Below are 24,842 nucleotides of genomic sequence, written 5' to 3' on the forward strand. Positions count from 1 at the left end.
TTACGCCCTGTGTTGCCGGGTAGGCTCCGGTTCCCCGTGACCCCGTATGGGATGCGCGGTTCAGAAAGTGTGTGTGTGTGTGTGTGTGTGTGTGTGTGTGTGTGTGTGTGTGTGTTCCCCTTATTTTCGTGTAAGTACCTTGATCCAGGGTATTTCAGCAGTGAAATTCAAACTAACGTTCAGATCCAAGACAAGATTCCAAAACACTACTCCACCTGCTGCCCAGTATCTGGGGTTCCTCTCCAAAATGCCTTAGGCTGAAAGGTTTGTACTATTAGTTACCTATATGTAGAGATGGTTTGTTTTTTTTTTTTTGATGAGGGAAAAAGCCCAGATAGAGGCTCTCAAGCCACAAAACACAGCCTTGCCCCGTGTGAGGATCGAACTCACGACCTTCAGATTATGAGACTGACGCGCTACCTACTGCGCTAACGAGGCTCTTGCAGAGACCCCTGCTTTTTTCAAACCAGACTGGAGTGCTGACAGACTGTAACTCAATAAGGTAAAAAATATTGTAGGCTATTCATGTGACTTCGTATCCACAAATACAAAACCGACATGAGAAAATGCCAAATTCCTCTTCTTCTTTTTTTTTTTTTAAATAATAACCACTGCTTTAACACAATAAAAACTCGCACTGACTTTAGGGTGAAATACATACTTAACACACAACTATCGAGCAGAAATGCATTAAGATTAATTAAGAAAAAGCTTTCATGGCATGCAGCTATGGATTTTAAGCACTTTATAATCAAATGTCACAAGCATCACAAACCGATAATTTTTGTGAACGCTGTTAGCGCTGTTATTAAATGCCCGAATCGCGGTTTAAATTCGCCGCGATTTAGAAGCAGAGATTATAGTAAAACATCGTAAGGGACTGAACGTGTTGGCGAGTGGAAAAAAGGAGGGAAAACAGCTGGGGCGCTAAGCAGGCTGGGAAGGCTCGTTGGAGGCGATAGAAAAAGGTCCTCGGACCAAGAGCATTTTCTGCGTGTACTGTTATAGCAATAAACGTTCTTATGAACTCTGGTCGTGTGTTTTTCTTCGCTTCATCCGAACCCAGAGCGAAGTGCGATATTATATTACAAATAGTAAAAAGCTGGAAAGTTGGAACAAAACTGCTGAAGCGCAGGACATTCTGGAATGCAAATGTTAACTGAAGCATAGGCACAATGTAAATCAATAATATCAAATACTGTTTTCATATAGTATGCATCACATACTATAAAGCACCCAGCAGACATGAAATAATGCTAAGCTCCTGTTCTTGAATGATTTATTAATAACTGCTCGTTTTAAAACATCAGTGACTTATGGATAGTAATAGTAGGGAGGTTTATTGTTAGTGGTGAGTAATTATATAATATAACAAAAATAAGGACATATTTCACTGCCTCTGGCATTGGGCCTGTGTTGTCTACTGGTGCTGTGAAAAAACTATCATAAGTGCCTTTTTCTCAAGAAAAAAGACCATCGAAGGTACATACAAGTCCTTCCACAGAAATGGTGAATCAAACAAAAGGTCACCAGTAACTGTTTAATATGCTGATAGTTATTCTGTTAATTAGTCCAGAGCTAAGGACTGTGATCCAATTGCTTCAATTACACCTTGGCTATTCAGTGAATCTGTTTCACACCTGATTCAGCAGTGTTCCAATCTGAAGAGAATGCCATAATTAATAACATTATTTATGTAGCCTTTCAGGAGGTAATAACTGGTCCCTAATGTCAATAATTACTTTCAAGAACAGCATCTTAATTACAAAAGAGCATACCCCAGTATTATAATCATCATCATCATCATCATCATCATCATATAAACGTCCCTTAGATGTAATTGCCTTGTCTTAAAATGATGATTTCCATTTAACAAAATGGTCAGTTGCCCATTGTTTAATAAGACTTGCTATTTCAAAATGGAATGAAATTGCATTGTATCACAATAAACGGTTTTATTATGTGTGTTCATACCTTTATACTACTATGCACTTATGGTTATTAAAGAAAAGTATTGTAGGAAAGTCCTATCTGCCACTACTTTAAAAATTCATTCCAGGGAATTATACTATAATCTAAATGCATTCACCTAAAATAGAACATATATTGTGTATAGGAAAGTATCTCAAATCACCATATAATTTTAGGGAATCGCAAAAGAAAAAACAACTATGGTTGATACATAATGCTAGATGGCAGTCCCGGTCAGAGTAGCCACCCACACACATAAATTCACATACTATAGCCAATTTAAACCCATCAATTGACATGAAACACCTGCCTTTGTACTGTGGGAGAAAACCAGAACACCCTTTTGAAAACCCACACTAACACCACAGTGACTGAACCTGCATGCAACCCTATAGCCCAGGCACTGTGAGGCACCCCTACTATCCCCTGTACCATCATGGCACCCGATTTTTTGTAGTATTAAACATGAACATGCACCTGTTCTCTTGTTCGGTACGTGTACGATGCCAGGAAGTTTGTTCTGGTTCTCTTTGGCCTAATTCCCCCAATGAGGAGGCAGTGGCTGAGCCCTGAAAAGGACATACGCCAAGGTTAATCAGCATGTTAGGTAGGGGGTACCACATTGCCAAGGTGCACAGCTGCAGCAGATTGACCCACCATTCCCAAGCCTGTATTCATGGCCCACGAGACCGTCTCGCTACTGGATGTGCCAGGCCCTCTTAGGGAGCCCATTCGTGACCGGGAATGGATGAGCTCATACTGCTCTTCATCAACCACCTTGGCTTCCATCTGGAAATGTGAATGGCGAAAAACTCACTGTATGTGGTGAGTAATGCATTGTGTGATATTTAAAGTTCAAATAGGCGATTACAGTTAGCCACCAACTTAGGATCTTAATTGGGACCAAGAATTGGTTTGTTACTTGAGAAATTTGTAAGTCAAGGCCCAGAGGCTTGTCATCAGTTCTCTATGCAATGCCTTGTGTGATGTGCTCCAGCAAAAAATTGTGGTATGGATTAAATAAGTGTACTTTGAGAATTGCAGGTCTGCGTCTGTACCTTTCTGATGGTAAAATGCACTTTTGTTCACTTTGAGTTGTATTTCACTTCAGAGAAAACCCATCTGCTGAATGACTAAGTGGGGGAGGCAACAGCATGGCTTTTTGTGGAGAAGAGAGAAGTACAGCCGATTGTTTCTCTCTCTCCCATTGAGCAGATTGTTGACAGCAAGGCTGCAAACAGCCCTGCTCTTTTGTGAGCCAGGATGCCTCATGTCCTGGCTGGAGTATTTTCGACATGTTGTAAATAAGAAGGCCAGTAAAGAAATGGATCAGGGTGCTTGTGCTCACCTACAACTCCTCATTCCTGTTGTTTACCCAACATATCACGTGAAATTTCATTATATCCAATACAAACATAATAAGAAATAAAAGCATGATTGTGCTATTTTTGTTTTTTTTTTTTTTAATTATGCTATTTACTTTGCGCGGGGGTGCGGTGGCGCAGTGGGTTGAACCACAGTCCTGCTCTCCGGTGGGTCTGGGGTTCGAGTCCCGCTTGGGGTGCCTTGCGACGGACTGGCGTCCCGTCCTGGGTGTGTCCCCTCCCCCTCCGGCCTTACGCCCTGTGTTACCGGGTAGGCTCCGGTTCCCCGTGACCCCGTATGGGACAAGCGGTTCTGAAAATGTGTGTGTGTGTGTGTGTGTGTATTTACTTTGCAGCATAGACAACAATTGTGCATCAGCTCAGAGGTGAAGGTATTACTTGGAGGTGGAGGATGATTCAGGAACAGGGCTTTGATGACAATTCAAAACAAGTTGATACAGAAGCTTTGGATCTTTATGAAAAATCACACTAAATACTGCTCAAGAAAGTTTTTATGTGCAAAAAAAGTTTGTTACTCTAAAGTTCATAAGTTGGAGACTAGCTGTATTTAACAATTCAAAGTCTGTGCGGTGTGCTTTATATGTAAAAGCAGTTCAATTCAGTTACTCTGTATTTAAACAGGAAACATGTTTATTTCATTTTCTTCCAAAAATCTACAGTAGATATAAGGTATCATGCTCTATGTTGAATTCAAGAATTGTATCAGTTAATTAAAGTTATTTGGAATGAAAATAACATCACCAGATGTGACTAAGTTACTAATTAACCCACTTTCAAAACATTAATTTACTTTTACCTGCAAAATTCAGCATAAGTTCTTATATTCAAGCAATAACTTTAATTAACCAATTAAGTTCAAGGGTATCCCTTAGAGCAAGTGGTCCAAGCAAGGCTATATTAAACAAAAATGTAACTATGAATAGAAATAACGTAGTATGGACAGAACTAAATATATTCATTATATTTAATCATGTTGCTTGGTATTGTGTTCAAGGTGCAACTTTATTTAAATTTAACAAAAGCAATTGTTTAACCTTGAAGTGTCAAAAATGTATGTAAATTCTATCTCATTAACATCATAGAAGTGTACTGAATGATTCTTTTAATTATTTTTCCATGCTTATATGGCCCTAAGATAGATAGATGTTTACCTGATCAATAGGCAAGTCCACCTTCATTCGACCATCTTCCTGCACTTCCATCGCACCCATCATTTCCTTTCTTCTGCTTTTTGCCATGAATATGTTTCCGTCTAAATAAAGTGATAAATCTCAATTATTTTGACAGCTGGCATTAATTAATATGGCTGGGCTGTTTTCATACTCTGCATTTTTCATACATAAACGCATTTATTTATCCAAAACTGTATATGTGGGTGACAAAAGAAAAGATTAATGTTAGAAGCATTTGTAAACCACATCTTAAACATGCATTTTTGATAAGCATAAGCACTTTCTATTAAAAGAGCCAGAACATCACAATGTCACACATTAGTTTGGGGCATTTAGGAATTACATGAATTACTGATGATAACACCATGCAGAATAAATTAAACCTATCTTTGATGAATAAGTAAATCCTAGAGTCTAGCAGGATGTCATGTTACATATTCCTTGTTCTATCATTACTCAATACTTTCTGCTGGGTCCACCTCCCACATGTTAAATGATCCAGGTTATAATGTATGGCACTTGAAAATGCAAACCATCCTCTCACTGTAAAATTTTGACATGCATAAATCTCTGAGACATTGCTCATAAGGAACAGTGAAAAGCTAAGCTAGTTTAGCAGCAAAGCCACCATTTAACAAGCGTCGGTACTGCACTGGGCTTATAAAGTTTAATAGATCCATCTAATCAGAAGATGATCCATCCATCAGAAGATCCATCCAGACTTATGCTCGGGACGGTCTGACAACCGTGTGTGTGTGTGTCTGTGTGTGTGTGTGTGTGTGTGTGTGTGTGTGTGTGTGTGTCTATGAAGTGGTATTTTAACCATTAACGATGACTTTATGGTAAGGGGTTTGCCCCATCGAATGATCAAGTATCCAGAGCCAGGAAAAGTACTGGGGTGCTCTTACAGTCCAGCCTGCAGACGCCCCACTCCATGTTAACACAGTCTGGACACGGGGAAAGGAAATTCAACCCCACCTCAGGACTGTTGGCTCGGCAGTGTGTGAAGTAATAGCACCTCTTAAATGCCGCAGCATTAGTCATGCTATGATCTCATAGCATCTTTAGACAGGATTATTTCAGAACTCGATATACCGCTGTCACTGAGCAGCCATCGTTAAAAATAAAAATCACGCACACGTATGTCCAAGAGCAAACCAGAAAACCCTGTCTGTGCAACACAGATGATAACACATTTTTGTATGTATGTCTTTATTCCCAGTCATTTGCAAATTGATTAAATTGTTTTACCCTCATGCTCACAGGAGTCCCAGTGTCCCATGTCACACTACAAGGCCTAATAGAATTTATTTATGATTTAGAGAGCTTTATCCAATTTCAAACCTTGTTCAGTTAAATACTCGCCTCTTAGGGAGGAATTTGCTATACGATGTATTTCCCTGATGTAGGATGTCCCCAGGAGAGTATCTTGCAAATTAAAAGTAACCTAAAGTAATCCTTAGCACCTCGCATAAAAAAATGTGCAGACACTCACACACATATGGAACATCCCTATAAGGTATATTTTTCATTTTACCTTTGGCAGGCTTCTTACTCAAAATATGGATTGTGTAAAAAGGTACACTTGGTTCCCAACTTGCAAACTTTAAAGTAAGAAACTTTTGCCAATACATACTTTTTTGAGAAGTACTTATTTTCCAGAAAAAGATGTCTTGTGCACCAGTTAAAATTGCCTGCCAAAGTGTTACTGAATGTGCTAACAGATAGTAATCATGAATAAGAAGTGCTGCCTAAAGTTTGCCAAAAGAGTTAAAAAAGAAAAAAACTGAAGGTAAGCACACCGCAAATGATTAGTTGGTTTCTACATCTACTACTTTTAGTCATCAGCGATAGACACCTCTCCGTCAACATTTACTTCCATGTAATATGTCCGGCTCAGAAATCATGAGTATTTATTTTCTACCCTTTAAGGTTAATAACATATCATTTGCACTTCCATTGGGCATTAATGAATTTCATGATGTGTGGCATAAGAGAGGGGATCGAGCACTCAGGTTTACTTCTTTATTGGGCTTTCTTTTTTGTACCATGTCGCAAATACTTCTACCAGGGGTCTCAAAACGCCCAGGCACGTGCACAAGCCATTCCCGGCTCACCAGAGGGATGGACGGAGAGAGTCAGTCTGCTGAGCCATCCTGTTCCCGTCCAAAAAAAGACCCTATGCTGCATCCTACCCAGTCACTCTGTGTTATGCTTGCCCTATAAACTTTTCGAATAATGAACCAATCGTCGATCCCAATTAAGTTTGTAAGTCGGGGGCTAACTGCATAAACAAACATACCAGCTGCTTCTCTAAATGATCTAGTTTCAATCAGAAAGACATGAAGACGACGAAAGCTTACAAACCTGTTTGTCACAACGGGGTGTCAGTCTGAGGGGTCGCGGTACCCACCTTTTGTTGAGAGGAAGTGCAGATTTTTGGCGATCACCTTCTGTGCTTTTGTTCGCTCCGGCCTGGAATAGAAGGGAGAGCCCGATGGGTTTTGTAGCAGCTCACCGTCTTCTGGATCTTCAGCAAGAAACGGGCCTCTTTGATCTGAAAGCTACATGGAGCAAAGCCAGTGTGAGCTGAGGCGCTGACTCCAAATCAGTACAGTTCTATTTCTTCTGCTCTGTTCTGTCAAAAATACTGGATTACATAAATTTGTATCTGTGCAGTCGCACTTGGAGCATAAGAATGTAAACTTGTTTTTCTGCTATTCCTTCTTTTCCTACTTATATTTTTTCAGAATTCTACATTGACCTCAATTTTTCATGAGCTGATGTGTTTTGCAGGCCTCCTGTGACTCCCATAGTATTGAATTCATCTGGTTCCAATACATCCCCATGTACAGCCTATCAATCACCAGAGAGCACAGCAAACTAATCATTTATTGATGAAATAGGGCAGCCATGAATTTCTAACCGCATTCGTCTTATTTATCAAGATCAAACAATGAAAATCCAAACAAGCTAAAAGGGAAAAGAGTTCTTGGGAATAACTTATTCTTGAGCAGGCTGCGGATGGGTATTGATGACAAGGGGTTGGGAACCAGACCGAGTGAGAGAAAGGCAAAGAAAACAGAGGGGAAGATGATGACTGGTGCGCCGTTCAGGCCGTGGGGCACGAGTCTATATTAGTGCTCCCACACAAGCAAATTTTCTCTTCCCATGCTCTGCATAGTTACTCCTAGGTGGAGAGGTAGGGAAGTACATGATCTTAATGTTCTTTTTTATGTTTGCTTCCATTGCTTAAAGGTTGTTAACCGATCCCTGCCTCCCAGAAGAACACCCTTCGGGCAATTGTATTTGTTAGCACGCCAACGCTGAGCCGAGGGAATAGCAGAACAGTTGTTTTGTTTGTTAACACCAAGGCAAACTTTGTTTGCCCCTTTGAATATTAGGAATCGACGACGGGTTCGAGAAGCAAAGGGCTGAAGAGTGTCTGGGATTTTAATTCGGCAAAGGTTGAAACGGAGTTCAGCAGACGCTGCCAATTGACTTGTCGGTTAAAAATACATGCAAATTAATGCTTTGTTTGTTTTTTTTTTTTTATGTAGCACTTTATGTAATACATCTTTTGCTTTGTATCATCTGGAGGCTGTTCCTTCAGACATGCCAGCACCTTGTGGAAACATTTATTCTCATATAGTCAGTGGGGCCAAATGTCTGACCTCATAAGTCAGGTGAACCTTTTATTGAAAATGAAAAGTTTGCAGAAATTCCTTGGAGATGTCCCCACAGGACATGGAAAGTGTGTGCAGTACACACACACCTTAAAAAAAAAAAAACTTGCCTTCCACAAGTACGATAGGTCAAATTTTAGAAATGTGCAAATTAAAAAGTAATCATACCATTAAATTTTTTGTGCTATTTTTTAGTATTTTTGCTCAAATTAAAAGTTTTTGGAACATGGAAAGAGCAAGTATTCCAAACGATTTCACTATGACAGCCATGCAAAATGTTTAAATCACTTAACTTCTGTATAAACATGTAATTCGGAGTGTAGAGCAGAAGAGGAAATCAGGGGGAAAGTATAATCAGTGTGTGAAGCCTCAGACAATGGGGAGTGTATTGCCTCTGTCCTGTTAAGCGCCAGTGCAGTGGAGTCAGGCCGACACTGATATGATAGCAGGAGCTGGGCAATGTGATGGTCTTCAGATCAAAGAGCACTAACCATGGGGGGGGGGGGGGGGGGGGGTAGTGTCTCGGTGGGAGTTATATCTTACTGGCGGTCTGCTCATCTGCTCATGCCACCCACCCATCTCCGTTCCACTGCTGTGAAACTGACTTCAGCGCATGGGTTCACATGCACAAAATGGGCCAGTTTCTGTACAGCCAGTGTCCTCAACAGGCGCAGTGTGCAAGAGGGAGCATAGCCCATCCGTACTGCCCAGCCCCTAGTGGCCTTTTCTCCAGCTCCTTAATCCTGCAGTCATATGAGCCCAAGGTACATGCCCTTTGCACTACTGTAATACTGACAACTTAACATTTGGAACAGCTGCTCAGAGGAAGAGAGCAGCTGAACACCACTCAAACACATTTACAGTAGAAAATTTATACATTATCATGCCCTGTAATCTGAAGTTAAAATCCCATTTTGGAAGCAAGGGGAGGGCTATGAAATGAAATGAATCACTGTGCACAGAAGAGGCATTAATACTGCCAGTGTGGTGTCAGTTTTTTCACACTACAAGACCCCCTGGTGATGGGAGGGTAGGACTGCTAAGACAATGTCGCCCTCTATAGGTGAAGGCTGGGAAAACAATGTAGCTGATATACAGTACTTTCACTGCCTTAATGTTCTCTGCCTGCTGTTAAGAGGCAACATTATTATTATTATTATTATTATTATTATTATTATTATATTCTAAGAAATAAACATGACAGGAATACTTTAGTCCACACATCGTATTCATGTTTTATGTGCATATGCTATAAACAGTTTAAACACATCGTTTAGACATGTGCATTATGAGTGCACCAGATTTTTTTCTTTTTGTCAAAATTAAACTGAATCTAAATTTAGATTTTTGCTGTTAGTACTGTATTTAATAACATAATTCATTGACAGAATTAGGTCTGAAATGATACAACTCATTAAAAAAAAACAATTTATACTGAATGCAATTATTCATAAATATAGATTTTGATGTGCTGAACCAGTGCATGCTTTTAATTTAATCAAACACACCCTGGAAACTTTGATCAACAGCTGCAATTTCTGCCAGTCACAGACCTCTCACATAAATGTTGTTTCTGTGATTAAATAATCCCCCATTTCTATACATTTTGGTGAGGAATAACTGATCCAGAAAAGAAAATCATTCATGCACAATTTAAATTGGCACTGACAAGGGTGAGGCTATCATTTTTCTTGTTTATAATAAACAGGCATAACATATTTCTCTGTTGATTTCATCTCGGGCCTAATCTGCTGAGTTTGCGTATTCGGTCCTGAGCGCCTTTCTCCACGTGTTTCGTCACCCCCGCTGTGATGTGTTCCGACCCCCTTTCAACGCCACCTACTTAATCACAATACAAATTGTCCCATTCTGCAAAAGTGAAGGTTTTTTATTTCATTTATTTTATTTTTTTGTACCCGTTCTCTGTACCCCCCCCCCCCCCCCCCCCCCAATGTGTCTGCTACACTTGATCAATCAGCACAGGAGCACCCGTCTGGGGATTCTTTTCAAAGTGGAAGACAGGGTAACACCGTACCTCCCTGAGACAGTGATTGATGACGGAGAAGTGTCTCACACAGCACCAGAGAGCACAGCCACTTGCAGCAGCCATTATATTATTTATTATGGCACCGTGAAAGATCACGGGCTTTTCAGGGCGATCGCAGTACAGTAAAACACTGGTTCCTATGCAGGATGAATTCTTACAGGCAAGACTAGCAGCGAGACTCGCCTGCAGTATGTGGACTGAGCATATAACACGATTTGAAAAAGGAATTGCTTCTGTTCTGCCGAAAAAATATATGAAGCTGTCGCACAGATAACAACTCTCATTGCTGACTGTACGAGGCGCTCATCTCCGCTGTAACACCACAACCCAGTTTGTCTGACTGTTTTTCTGCACAATGTCTTTCTGGATATTTGTCAGCAAAAGAGAGTTTTCATCTGTTTGCAATTATAACGAAAGCCACGCTCAAGGTCTGATCGAGGTCTGGGAGAGGCACCAGCGAACAAGCATTCGCGTGTCCTTACATGGAGAGTTTGCAGATTGTCATGGATAACCTTTGGTGTATGCACCATACGAGAGAAAAATTATGAGCAAAACATGTTGCATTTGGCAGGGCTTTCTAATGTGTGTGGCAAGTAATATCAGCAAAAGACATAATCGAACTGTCAGCGTTAAACATTTTTCTGACAGTGAACAACCTTTGTTGTAATTCAATGACTTAAACTTAAGGAAAAGAAGACAATAATGTTATAACTGAAATGTAGGTGATAAAGCGACTTGCTAATATAGTAGTATTTTCTCAACTGGTTTCCTGTAGCTCCTTCTATCAGATCAAGATTCTGACTATGGCCTACAAGACAGTAAAAGGCTATACACCCCTATACACCCCTATACCTAAAGTGCCTGGACTCCGCTCCAGCTTCAGAAACTTGCCTGTCCCATTCAGGAGAGGAACAACTGTCAAAAGTACATTGCTTCTTGGGTTTGGTCTCACTGTACTACTGAGCTCCCTCAGTCACTCAGAGCTACTGAATCCCTTCTAGCATACAGGAAAAGACTCAAAACCCACTTCTCTCCTGATCATCTGAAAATCTGAATTAGTAAATTTGCTGTTTGAATGTCACTTTTACAAAGAGACATTTTAGTCAATTGTACCAGTAAAACCATGATGTGGTATCAGAGAAAAAATTATGCTTTTAGAGTCATGAGTGTCTATTTGTAGTTTTTTTCTCTCTTCACAAAATACACTTTGTATATTCTGAGTTGCGTTGCACTTGTATGTTGCTTTGAAACAAACGGGTTTAAATCACTGCTCTTACTACCCTTGAACATGGTATTTACTCTGAATTTTTATGGTAAGAATACCCTGCATATCTAATGCATGAATCATTGTAAAGGCGATTGTCTAATTTTGTAAGTCACCTTGGATAGAGAGGTCAGTCTAAATAAAATTACCCAGCAGTACAGGGGTAAATCATTGTAAATTGCTTTAGAGGAAACTGTCAGCTAAATGAAAAAAATAGCTATATAAATGTGGTATTGGTCATTAATATGATATAAAGAAGATTTTAGTTCCCCCATAAATTTGACAAAGGCAAAAAAAATAAAAAATCTGTGATCACAAAAGAAGTACCCCTACTTACCATGTCCTTTGGGTGTTTGGATTTTCCCATTGGGGGAGGACCATGATGGACCCTATTTTTCAAAAGGGAAGAAGTGAAAAACCAAACTAACCAGCAACAAGGTTACAGTCCTTTCACACATAGAGGATGCAGGGCTTACCCATTACCTTTGGCCCGGACAGCCCTCTTGCTAGGAATGCACTGGTAGTATGGAAGAAATCGGAATCTCTCCGCTCCAACTGCAACATAGTACTGGTAGTTCTCCAGCTCGATGGAGCCGAGTAGAGGAGTACCGTCTAAAGTGCAGAGTCTGGACAGCAGCAGCGAGACAAAAAGAAGCTGCAACTGTTAAGACGAGGAGTCACAGCAGCAAAATCAGATTTGTTTCCGTTAAACGTGATCGTATACTGGGAGGCTTTATATGAGAGAAAACGTAATATTTTTAAATAGCTTGTCTGTGTACGGCTTCAGTTTCTTTGCCAAGTGCTGTTCATGTCTAATTTAAATAAATAGATAATAGCATTGCCAGCAATATAATGTAGATTACCAGCTAGCACCTTAAAATGTTTTTTTGTAACGATGACATGTGTACAGTAATTGATTTTGATTTTCGGTTATTAAGTAGATCTTCCCACGTATGAGCTTAGAGCTCAGTGATGTAAAACTCTATATAAAACACAGATATATTTACACACACACATCGTCTGAACTGCTTGTCCCATTCGGGGTCGCATGGAGCCAGAGCCTAACCCGGCAACACGAGGCATAAGGCTGGAGGGGGAGGGGACACACCCTGGATGGGATGCCAGTCTATCGCAAGGCACTCCAAGCAGGACTCGAACCCCAGACCCACCAGAGAGCAGGACCATGGTTCAACGCACTGCACCACTGCACCCCCTCCGCTATGTTTATTTATTATTATTTATTATTTATTCATATAACTGTTTCCATTACAGAACTTCAACCAGTTAAGTTGGAAAAAATAACTATTCGGTAATTGTTTTTTTTTTTTTTTTCCCCCCCCAGTAAAATACATTTTTCTGTATATTGTAAGCTGAATTCCTACCGGTGGACAGCTCCCGTGCGCAGATGAACCTTCTGTGTTACTAAGGCCAGAACACTTTCCCAGTTTTTTAGAGTGTACTTTGGTATTAGTATCCGAGCTGGAGGAACCAAGACATCTCCATTGGTAAAGACACTACAAAACACAACAAGCATGAATATGTGCTTTACATGACCGTTACACATTCTGTACAATTTCTTATGTTTGTCTGAAACTGTTACCGTGCTGTTGGTCTATAGCAGCATACCACACATTTAACGAATAAGCACACATTTCATAGGACATTGAAGTTATTAAACCAGTTGAGTACATTCATTTCAGCGATAAAGTCCTCCAAAGAAAGTAATTATCTGTTAAATGGTGTATCTAAAACTCATCCATCGACAGGCTCCAGTGTGTTTTGGAATACCACCTCGCTGTGTTTGCCAAGGTGGCAAAGTGTCAAATCAGCTTGAAGACACACACTCACTTGATTGTGCAGGATTCATTAACCGCTTTTTTCCAGCGTGAGGAAGCAACTATTCTACTGTGAACAACAGGATGTATCTGTAAGAAAGCAGTTACATGACTTATTTAAAATATTATTTACAAAGATACTCGTGAGTCGAGAAAGTGCCCCGAGAGAGCAGCTGGATTTCTATAATTCATGCAGTGGCAGTTCTAGCAGCAGATGAAGTGTTAGCAATACTTAACGATGGAAGCACAAGACAGCACATCACGAACTGACTTATTCATCGAGCGATCCACTTAATGTTTCCAGTTAATTAAATGAAGTTCTTTTCCCAAATCTGTAAAGTTCCCTTAGATGTGTTCCACTCAATAGCCAGTATGTTTCATTTTATTAATGATAAACATGGGGGGAACATTGCCACAGGAACTTGACCGGATTTCATAATAAACAGCAGAACTTTAAAAATTAAAATGTACTTTTTATGTGATTTATCAGTATTTCCACAAATGGCAAATTTTTATTTAATTTCAATTTACTCTGAATACTAGTACTGTATAGGTCATGTGTTGGAGGAGTAACTTGTCTAAGGAGACATAAAGTTAGTTTCTAGTTGATGTTTTTCAATTTACTATATAAATGATAGAGAAGAAGCAGGTAACTGTGAATAAAATTCTTACAGTCTTACCAGCTCACTTGCTTTTTTCTGTGGTTTCTGGGCTGTTATTTTATAGTAACTAAAAAAACAGAAACAGCACACACTGGTTGGCAAATTGGCAGTGATTTGCCACAGATGCAATATCATAAAGGTACTCAAAATGACATTAGAAAAAAAGTTGCTCCGGTAAATGAAAGCCCTGCTAAGTCACAGGTAAAGCATAGTATTTCTCAACAAAATTTACATGACGATACTGTCTTGTAAATACTGTCTTGAAAATACCGTAGGAATAAAAGATCCTAAAGAAGATGAGAAATAGAAAAATAAAAATACAGGTCCACCCCAGTGCCAGTAAGTCTCAATAGGTCAGTCAGTGCAGTGAACCGCACATTTAAATGAGAAAAAGGTGAATCGGTAACTTTGCATTTGTTAGTAAAATGTACAAGTTAGGTAACACCATAGGGACAAAGGATGCTAAATGATATGAGACATGAGAAGAAAAGCACAGGTGAGTCCCACTACAGGTAAATAGGTCACAGCATTTGTGACTCACCACAGGTAATGAACAGCGCTAGTCAATAACTAACAGGTGACTCAGTAAATTTGCACTTGCCACTAAAATGACCAGGTGACCCAGCTCTGTAAGCTTCAAGGTGTGTAAAACGGAGTGCAAATGCAGATCACCTACTCCAGGTGTTTGAATCGCTCCGCACCAGCCGCCACGTATCCCTCTCCGTGCCGCAGCCGCTCCAGATCCACGACTCGGTGTCCTTGCAGAGGGGTGTAAACGTTTCTCACGGCCCCAAAGGGAGCCTGGACGGCCCGTGTCGCCGCGCTCAGGAATCTGTCAAAGGTGGCCACGTGGCGCTGGTTCACCACGACCTTCCTGGGTGGGAAAAAGGCGTCCCCGTTGCGGTACATCACAATGGTTTTAGTAGGTGGAATCCGGGGAAGGGACGCTCTGCCCGAGGCCCCGGACATGTCTTCTTGTGCTGGGCTTTGCCTATCAAAGCCCTAAGGTCAAAAGGCAAAAGTTATTAAAATAGCGTCGAGTAACTTGAGATGCCCAGGTGTATTCGAGAAAGACGCCCAGGCTTGCTCAGGTGTGCGGCCTCTGATCAGGTGTCCTCTGCGCCTTTCTCTCCCTCTAGACACACGCCGTGTAATCCACTCTTCTATTCATCCTTGCGGTTCCTGTCAGGTAAACCATCATCTTCATTATTATACGTGCCCATTGTTGAAACTCATCTTTTGTCGATAGTTCTAGGTTCTCCGGAGTGCCAATAACGAGGCACAAATTAGCTTTAAAATGGTTTTTTAGAGTCCTGCAGAATCTCACCAAATGTTACTCATCAGTCTCTTCACTGTCTTTCTTATACTGCCTACATTCCAGTCCCTTGTACCATAAAACCGACTATACAAGGGTCGCCTAAACAGAGGTGCAGAAATTCCACTGCAGGCAGAGCAAAGTACAAAAAAAAGGCATTCTAGCACAATATAATGGAGTAAAAATTAAAGGCATAAATGAATACCATTTGGTGAATAATATGATAAAAAATATTTAATTGATTTAAAAAATCTAAATATATTAATATAATAAGGTTTATTATAACATAATAAAGAATAATTTAAAGTACTGTATATCATAATAATCTAAGGCTGTATAAATAACAATAAAACTGTAAAAAGGAAGTGCATTCCAACACCATAGACATCAGAAAATGCTTGTGTGTGTCATTCACAGAAATAAAACCTTAACGAAACAAAATACATAAGTTTAATGGTGTCTTTTCAGCCCATGAATCACATTCAACTTTACTGCAATAATCTGCTGTAACTGTCTACCACCAGCATACATGAAACAAATAATTTGATAAACCTGAATTTATTCAGCACAAGTTTAAATGAGTATTTGTGTCCTATGCTAGTAAAAAGGACGGAATGACGAATTTATGGTCCAGAAAGTAAACTGATCTTACCTCCATTCACAGTGTGATTTGTGCTTTCGAATCATCGTCCATTATCTGAATATTGAAGTAACCAGAAACCGGAGGGAACCCTGTACAAAGAGTGGATGTATGAGAGGATGTATTTATGATGTTGTTGTTGTTGTTAACATTTTCATCCAAGGCCACTCGTAGAACTTTAGGTAAACAACATTTACAATGATGCACCTATTTATACAGCTGCACAACGTCTATTGTAACAGCTCGAGTACTTTGACCCAGGGTATTTCAGCAGAAAAATTCAAGTAAAAACTGTCAGATCCAAGACGAGATCCCAAAACTTTACGCCATTTGCTGCCCAGAAATCTGGGGTTCCCTCTCCAAAATACTTCAGGCTGAAAGGTTTGTATTATTAGTTACCTATATGAGAGATAGACATTTTTTTAGATGAGGAAAAAGCCAGATGGAGGGTCTGAAGCCACGAAATACGTGCTGCCCTGTGTGAGGATCGAACTCACGATCTTCGGATTATGAGACTGACACACTACCTACTGCGGTAACAGTACAGTATTTATATGGCTTTGTATACCACAAAGCACAAAACAGACATGAAAAATACCCTCTTTTCAAATTCCTCTTCTTTGTTTTTTTAATTAATAACCACCAATAAAAATTCTAACTTTTTTTTCGTATGTATCTCTTTACTTCACCATAACACTAGAACTCCCAAACAGAAATTTATACCTCTTAAAGAATAAACCTTCATACAGCTGTGGATTTTAAAAAACAGTCATTAATGTTTTTCATGTAGGTTTTTAGCTTCATCCACGTAAACAGTGATTTTGTCTTGATTTTAGTCTTGGAAGTTAAAAGGGGAAGAGATTTTTAAAGAATTCTACAGTTATATGAAATACATAATGCAAAAGTGTGATAAAAGATGTATTTTAATTTGTTTTTCAAGATGTATTCTATTTTTTTTTGACAAAATAAACAGCTTCCATCTTTTGAAGTGTGTATTTCTGAAATATATCATGAATCAGACTGAATTAAGGATTTAAAGCTTGATATATAGTACAAAGAATATGTGTCAACTGGATTTAAATCAAAGAGATAAGATAAGGTAAGGTAAGATAAGATAAGATACTTTATTGTCATTGTATACAATACAATGAAATTCGGTAGACTTAAGACTTAGATTTAAGACAAAATAAAAAAAAAAATGATAGTAAATATAACATGGGTTTTGTGTTTAAAAAAGTCCAGGTCCCAGCACCTTTTTCATTTGCAAGACCTAACTGCTTATATATCAATATTTCAATAAATAACCTGATAAAATAATGTTTAATACAGTTGCTTCTTTCCACTGATGAATGCAGACTGCTTTATACTTAATTAAATATTATTTCAGATATCAATGCAAGTTACATTTTAACAATAAAAATGGTATACAACATTTAATATTATTTACTTCAATATTATTTTTAAACTAAATTTAAAAAGTCCAATAAACTCTGTGCCAGTACAACACAGGTCTGCTTCCCCTCCGCAGTGTTTCATACTGTAAAAAATGAAGTAAGGCTTCTTCACGCCTGCTTGTCATGTTCATTATGTAAAGGAAAAACGGCAAAATGGCCTCTGTGGTCCCTGGTTCGACGGCCTCAGGCACCATCTTTGTCAAACTCGCAGATGAAGTACATGGTGAGATGACAGGCCACGTCATTCCAGCCGCCCGCGGACACCATCTCGGCACAGTCCTCGTCCTCATAGGCGTTGTTGGGCTCCCCTTCCCTCCACTTGTTGAAGGTGCTCATGGGGGATCGATCCACGTAGGCGAAGTGGCCCTCTCGCTCTACATCGTTGATGCCAATGAAGACCCTGGTGAGGCCCGCCTGGGTGACGTAGGAGGCGATGGCCCCGTTGGCGGCGTCATCCTTGGGCATGGCAAGATGCCCTCCCCTGCCCTGGCAGTAGACCTCGGCGTCCACGTACCGCTTCTCCTCCTTGACCAGTAGGTACACCTTGCTGTCAGTCTCCTTGACGCCAGCGACAGCTGCGGGGGAGGGCAGTGCTGAAAAATGAGCACCTGCATGTCTACAGTCACTCGTATACTGGGAGGCTTTATACAAGTTACAAACATGTGCAGCATTGGGTTCATTTACATTACATACTCAGCTGGTGCTTCTATCCAAAGCGGCCTGTATTTATTTACCCATTTATACAGCTGGATAATTTTACTGGAGCAATTTCAGGGTAAGTTCCATACTCAAGGGTACTATGGCAAGAGGTGAGATTTTAAATCTGCAACCTTTTGGGCCACAGGCAGGAACTCAAACCATTACCATACCAGATGTCCCACAGTACTGCACTGGGACAGCTAGTAGTGTAATGATTAGAGCTGCTGCCTTTGGCTCTAAAGGTTGCAGGTTTGAGCTCTGCCTCCAGCTGTAGTACCCTTGAGCAAGGTACTTACCCTAAATCGCTTCGGTAAAATTAGCCAGCTGGGTGAAGAATTGTAAATACCTTAACAGTGTAAATCACTTTAGAGAGAAGTGTCAGCTAAATGAATCAATTTAATACTTCAGCTTCTGAATTCAAGGACGAGTTGCAAACTTACCACTTTTAATGAACTTCAGCTCGGTGCTGAGCTGCGACACAAGGATGTCCATTTCCCCGATCATCTTCCTGAGGGGGGCACACTCACAAGGAACCCCTGTTGACACATGCCAAAATCAAACGCACAACAGAGTAATCATCTTAATATTTATCAGCTTACATCACCAATGATGTGTCCACGTACATCAAAAGATGCATACTAAAAACGTAGCATATTGCATAATTCAATGTATGACACATAAGAAGTATACAGTACATTCATATGAACTGTGCTGCATCATCTGTCTAGAGGATGTTGCTCTCCATCACATCATATCTTTAAAAGTAACATCTGAACGATGGGGGACAGCAGGTGATGTAGTGATCAGAGTCGTCACCTTCCAAAGGTACAGTATTTACCCTGTACTGATGCAGTAAAAATGACTCTGTATGAATTGGCTGTAATTACCCATTTGAATAAGTAAATCATTGTAAAGACCTTAGTGTGCAAATCTAACATTGCATCTCACCTTGGAGAAAGGAGACAGATAAATAATGGTTCCTAATAAACATATTCTGAGGGCAAGGATTTAGGTTATACCTGGTGCTCCATTTGGTCCTCGTGATCCAGGATCTCCCACATCCCCCTTTAACCCTGTTTGAGTAAAATGAGAAACCAGGGTGTCAAATGCAACCCTTCTCATTATTGTTGTGTATTTAAGCATTAAAAGCACACACACACACACACACACACACACACACACACACACACACACACACACACACACATTGAAGCAGTATTCTGTTTTACCTTTGGAGCCAGCTGGGCCTGCTTTCCCATGACGTCCCATGAGACCTTTCTCTCCTTTTACTCCAGGGTGCCCTAAAGGACAGAAACACTTCACAGCTGTGCCCGTTCAATAACAGTGAAGGAAAAATATTACTATTATAAGCAGGAGTAGCACAATGGTGCAGCAGGTAGTGCTAGTGTCTCCAGCTCCTGGGTTGTGGGATTGGACGTGGGTTGAGACCTGGCTCAGTGTGTGAAGTTTGCATATTATTCACATGTTCACATAGAGCTCCTCCTGGTGCTCTGGTTTCCTCCCACAGTGCAAATACATGTTTCAGGTGGAATTTTGACACTAAATTTAGATTAGTATGTATATCTGTGTGTGATTGTCCTGAAGCAGACTGGCATCCCATCAAGGGTGTACCCTGCCCTGCGCCCCCTGCCTCTGTGATAGGCTCTGGACCGCTCTGACCCTGCACTGGACAGCCAGTGATTCATGATGTATGGATTATTTATGTGCAATATAATTTCACTCAATGTCATTCACACAAGTACCAATTTAAAAATAGCAGTACAATTTCCTTGTTCAAATATTTGGACTTGCCCAGTCTTTCAACTACAAAACTGTCTGATAGCCCGTAATAATATAAGGGACTTGTTTCAATATTTACTAGCAATATACTCAAGTTCAAGTTCATACTCAGTACATATATATATATACATATATATGTACATATATATATATATATATATGTACATATATATATATATATATATATATATATATATATATATATATATTTTTTTTTTTTTTTTAAAGAATCATCTGAAACATCAGTGACGCAGGGTGCATCATTACATCAGATTTTATGATGTTATGCTCTCTAGGGTACATTACCAGGAGCTGCTATTGCTTCTCTGATATCAGCCTTGACCTAAGTCTGAGTTTCAGTTACCAAGGTCACTAAGGCAAAGCTGAATAAAAACATGGTTTTCAGAATGCATTACTACCATCAGTGTTATTGCAGATATTTCTGTATTAGTGTTGCAGTCTTTACAGCTCCTTGTTGGGCTTTTAATACTTGATCTTACCGTAACCCTTGATTTGTGTTTGAGACAGCTTCGTATTGCTGGTGTTCCGGTCCAAAATTGGAGAGCACATTATAATGATTTATAAAGCAATAATAAAAAATAGATCGTCACCTAAATCTGTGTTTAAGCAGTTTTATTCCTAGTCATTATCACAAGTTCTACATGTCTTTTTTTGGAATTTATGCTCTATAATTGTACTCGTACATTGAGCTATATGATCTACTTTGTATGACGTTATCATCTTGTCCTTCACTGTCTTGTATGTTGCAATTATTGTGTTTCATGTTTGGCACCAGACCACAACTAATTTCAGTACAATATATACTGACAATAAAGGGTCCTGAGTTCTGAGTATAGACCTCATTAACTGGAAATAGCTCTGCTGTGTCTGTGTGTGTGTGTGTGTGTGTGTGTGTGTGTGTGTGCGTGTGTGAGAGAGAGATCTCCTAAATTACGCATTTCATATTATTTGCTCTTTATTATAATCTCACTTATTCATTTCCTACAAGTGGCCCGATCTGACCACACACAGCACGGATGTACAAATGTGAATAAATCACATAAATTCATTGGAAACTGGTGATCATTAATTTCTTGTGTTCAGATGCCCAGTGTGGAGGATGCCACAAAGCTTTACGGTATTCAGATTCTATCCTTTGATGGGAACACAAGCCAAGGGCTAAGGGCTCTGGGTTGGGCTGTTGAGAAAGGCGCTATATGAAGATAAAGTGAGTTGAGCTGAACTGATTACCAGCGGCCGCCATGGTGGCCCAGTAGCGCATGGGTACACTCACGCGGAGTAGTTTTGGGACTTTTCTTCTCACCGCGATGCATGCCACACCATGCTGGCAGCAGACCAGGAAATGTTCCTTCTGCGGCTGGGGTGGTCTGTGTGAGTTCAGCCGTGGTATCCTCAGCACCCCGCATAGTTAGCGTCTTCTGTGTAAGGCCCCTGTCCCTTCTGCCACCTCCAGCTGCAGTCCTCTGACCTTGACATTATTTGACTCTGCAGCTCCTAAGCCTCAGGTCTTTCTTTAGACCGAGGTAAAACACTTTGTTTTACTACCATGCAAACAGGTTGGGATGGTGGCGCAACAGGTAGCACTGGTGCCTCAAAGCATCTTGACCGTAGGTTCAGATGTGGGTTCCGATCCGGATCTGGTTCAGCCTGTATGGAGTTTGCATGTCATCCCCTTGTTTGTGTGGGTTTCCTCGGTGTGCTCTGGTTTCCGCCCCCCACTGTCCGAACACTCGTGTTTCAGGTGAATCGGTGGTGCTAAACTACCCATATAGTGTGTGGAAGTGAGTGTGTGTGGTTGCCCTACGATGGACTACTGTCCCATCCGGGGTGAACCCTGCCTCACCCGAATGCTTCCAGAATAGGCTGTGGACCACGGCGACCCTGTGCTGGAGAAGCACTTATGGATAATGGAATGGATTTGGGATGGACCCTGTGCTGGACAAATGCTTATGGATAATGGAATGGGATGAATTTTTGCTGAGATGTACATCGCTTTGGAGAAAAGTGTCTGCTAAATGAAAAAATGTAAAGGTAATGTAACGGAAAGCAGTTTATGATCCCACCCATTTAAGAGACTTGAAGAAACAACCTCTGGGTTACACACCCAGCACCACCGCACTGCTTTCCTCATTTCTAGTGCAATGATCACCCTGTACATTTGAGTTCAAAACCAGCTCTAGTACATGTGGGGTATAGAGATGTGCCCCCCATGGCTGGGGGCTGCGTAAGACATACCCATCTCTCCAGGAGGCCCGACTCTTCCTGGCCTTCCGGGGGCTCCTTTCTCTCCCTTTTCTCCCGTCTCCCCTTGTCAACGTGGCAGGAAGTGACACAGATCATTACGAAGGGGATTAAGGAAAACTGTAGAAGCAGAACCTCAAGGTGCCACCAGTGTGTTTGTGAGTGTAATAATAGCGTGTGACTCTGGCTGACATTCACACATTTACACCACTACACTATTCATTCATATAAATCCACTATTCATTTCCAAAAGAGCTACGTCCAGTTCACACCTGTCCAGGAAGCAGGTGGGCGGGGCACATCCCTACCTTTAAGTCCAGGGACTACAATTTGGAGGGAGCAGGGCTCCTCGGACCCGTGTTGGCAGCGAGACAGCCTCAGCTGGGTCAGGAGCAGCAGGGTGAGGAGACATTGTAGAAACAGCAAGCTTGACCTCATCTTGCAATCTGCAGTGCTGCAGGCTGTTTGGGATGACTGGCACAAAGGAGATGGAACCACAGAAATCTGCAACAGGACAGGCTGTTAGGGGTCACTGGCAGGAAGGGGGCAGTGATAATGGATCCTGCAGTGAGACATGGATGGATGGATGGATGGATGGATGGATGGATGGATGGATGGATGGATGGATCAGAATCCTATCAAATATTTCTGTGAAGGGATAGAGCCAGTAAAACATTTAATGGAAAATTCTATTAGGAAAGAATGATGTGCAAGGGGTAGAGTCAATACAAAATGCAAGAAGGCAAACCGGTGTGAAGGGCCAGAATATACATATATATATATATATATATATATATAAAGCACTACACTGACGCCTCATAAAAATGTGAAGCACATTTTCCTTTCCATTAAACAGTTTGTTGGAAACCTGATACTTTCTGTGCATTTAAAGCTAATTGTCTTGAAGAATTTTATTAATTGCACTGATTGTAACAATATTGGAATGCTGGCAAATAAAGTCCAAAAGAGATGCACAAGCTGCTTTTCCAGAAAAACTGATAACCCGCAGAATGCCAGTCTTTGACAGCCAGTGCAGATCCCCCGCCCCCCCCCACCACAGTGTCTTTTTAGACAACTACCATGGAAAATGGGCAACAAATCTAACCCTAAATCCATATAATTGGGCAAAAATGCTGAAATGTGTTCACATCTTTGTGTTTAAGTGACATGTTGTATATCCTGTCAGTGCGGGTGGTTTTGGGAGAGAAAGAACACAAGGGGCGACGTTATCACAGGCAGACGTGTATCTGACCCCACGGTGATGGATAAGGTGCCGGGAAGCTCTAGCAGTGACGAATGGCAGACGACTGAGGGAGGATGTCATTACGCAGCCAGAGAGAACAGGGTGCGGTAAAGTGTGGTGAAACACTTTTGGTGCAAACCACTTTAATGGCAATGACTATTATTTTATGTTTTCCTTATTAGTTACAGTAGCAGATCATTGTTTTTCTGGGGGTCATATCTCAGGACGCATTAACTGAAAATATTAAATTCTATTTAATTTTCAGCTTTAAAGGGACAAAGCGTTGTCTTATAATAAAAAACTCTCGGATTTAAATCTTAACCTTGGTCGTGCTACTTCACCTCATTTGAGCATTAAATTATCAAGGGGTAAATAGTTGAAACCACAGTATTTTCATGTACAAAGTTCACATTGGACGTCACTCTGATGAAAGGAAAAATCTGAACAAATACATGAAAAGACATTTTCAAATGTGAACACTGAACAATTCACTTTACCATATTTATAAAATAAGCAGGTATACCTCGACTGAAAAAGTCCCAAAATATAACAAACAAATTTTAATTTTCATCAGTTTATTTGAAATTTGCTCAATGATCCCTCTCGGAACACAGTTCTGCAGTGAGGTAAAAGTGAATATTAGTTGTCAATAATGGTGGAATCTGATATTACTGCTCAGTTACCAATAACGCCAGTTACAATGAAGCATTTCTGTGTTGTCTTAATTCAGTTTGATCACTTCCCATAGAAGTAATAATAATAATAATAATAATAATAATAATCACTATGATTAAAGCATTTCATACAGATTCAGAACGTCTGCTCCCTGTTGCACAAAAGCTAGGGGACCCGAGTAACTGGAGGATGTGTGATCCTACTTTGCCCTCATGTCTTATGAATAATATTCCTCTGCTATGGAGTGGTGCATCAACACACACAGTAAAATCCAAACGTCACAGACTGAAGGAGCAGCGCACGAAAAGATCAGGAAGCACACATACCTTTTAAGATGTTCCAAGGGATGTTGCAAGGAGCACACTGGGCACGAGGGTGGGCGTAGGCCCTGCGCTGGGGTTCTGTCACAAAGCGCTGGCGTCCGCTCCGTCACCCCTCGCCCTCAGCAGCCAACCAGAGAGCACTGGGAAGCATCTGTAAACACAGCGGAGACATCTGCGCAGCGCGGCGATAACAGTGCGTGGGAAAGCGCGCCGTAATCACTTACGAGGCCCTGATAACAAACACACACACACACACTCATCTGCACTGAGGAGATTTCGTAGGGGACAGGGGTGAGAAGTGAGACTGGTTCATTACACTTTTCCAATTAGTAGACACAAAACAGACTGCTGGATGGGGAATACCACAGATCATGAAGCGCCTTCACACAGCCCAGAACGCCAACCGTGT

General features: G+C 40.7%; 2 protein-coding genes and 1 non-coding gene across 4 annotated transcripts in view; all 3 read right to left on the bottom strand.

The window, feature by feature from the left end:
• dcdc2c (doublecortin domain containing 2C) overlaps positions 1-14,991 on the bottom strand; it is a 93,559-nt gene extending 78,568 nt beyond the window's left edge. The window contains exons 1-9 of the mRNA XM_018764247.2: positions 14,699-14,991; positions 14,041-14,089; positions 13,374-13,450; positions 12,908-13,039; positions 12,002-12,151; positions 11,863-11,914; positions 6,942-7,092; positions 4,508-4,608; positions 2,629-2,760 (exon numbers count right to left, since the gene is read on the bottom strand). Of these exons, the coding sequence (XP_018619763.2) occupies positions 2,629-2,760; positions 4,508-4,608; positions 6,942-7,092; positions 11,863-11,914; positions 12,002-12,151; positions 12,908-13,039; positions 13,374-13,450; positions 14,041-14,089; positions 14,699-14,991 (1,137 nt within the window). The remainder of the gene's footprint in view (positions 1-2,628; positions 2,761-4,507; positions 4,609-6,941; positions 7,093-11,862; positions 11,915-12,001; positions 12,152-12,907; positions 13,040-13,373; positions 13,451-14,040; positions 14,090-14,698) is intronic.
• On the bottom strand, positions 366-438 carry trnam-cau (transfer RNA methionine (anticodon CAU)). The gene has a single exon. It is a non-coding gene; the product is annotated as a tRNA-Met (tRNA).
• Positions 14,992-17,475: 2,484 nt separating the features above from the next.
• colec11 (collectin sub-family member 11) lies at positions 17,476-24,506 on the bottom strand. 2 transcript variants are annotated; one of them, XM_018730895.1, is made up of 7 exons: positions 24,437-24,506; positions 22,501-22,696; positions 22,187-22,258; positions 19,360-19,431; positions 19,150-19,203; positions 18,571-18,666; positions 17,476-18,006 (listed from the first exon to the last, which is right to left on the bottom strand). In XM_018730895.1, the coding sequence occupies exons 2-7, from the start codon at positions 22,628-22,630 to the stop codon at positions 17,615-17,617; spliced, it is 816 nt and encodes a 271-aa protein (XP_018586411.1). In that variant the 5' UTR covers positions 22,631-22,696; positions 24,437-24,506; the 3' UTR covers positions 17,476-17,614. The 2 variants fall into 2 exon arrangements, with proteins under 2 accessions (XP_018586411.1, XP_018586403.1); XM_018730887.1 differs by having other exon boundaries at positions 17,476-18,024.
• Positions 24,507-24,842: the final 336 nt, after the last annotated feature.

This window comes from Scleropages formosus, chromosome 15 (genome assembly GCF_900964775.1).
Source record: "Scleropages formosus chromosome 15, fSclFor1.1, whole genome shotgun sequence".
Taxonomy (NCBI): Eukaryota; Metazoa; Chordata; class Actinopteri; order Osteoglossiformes; family Osteoglossidae; genus Scleropages; species Scleropages formosus.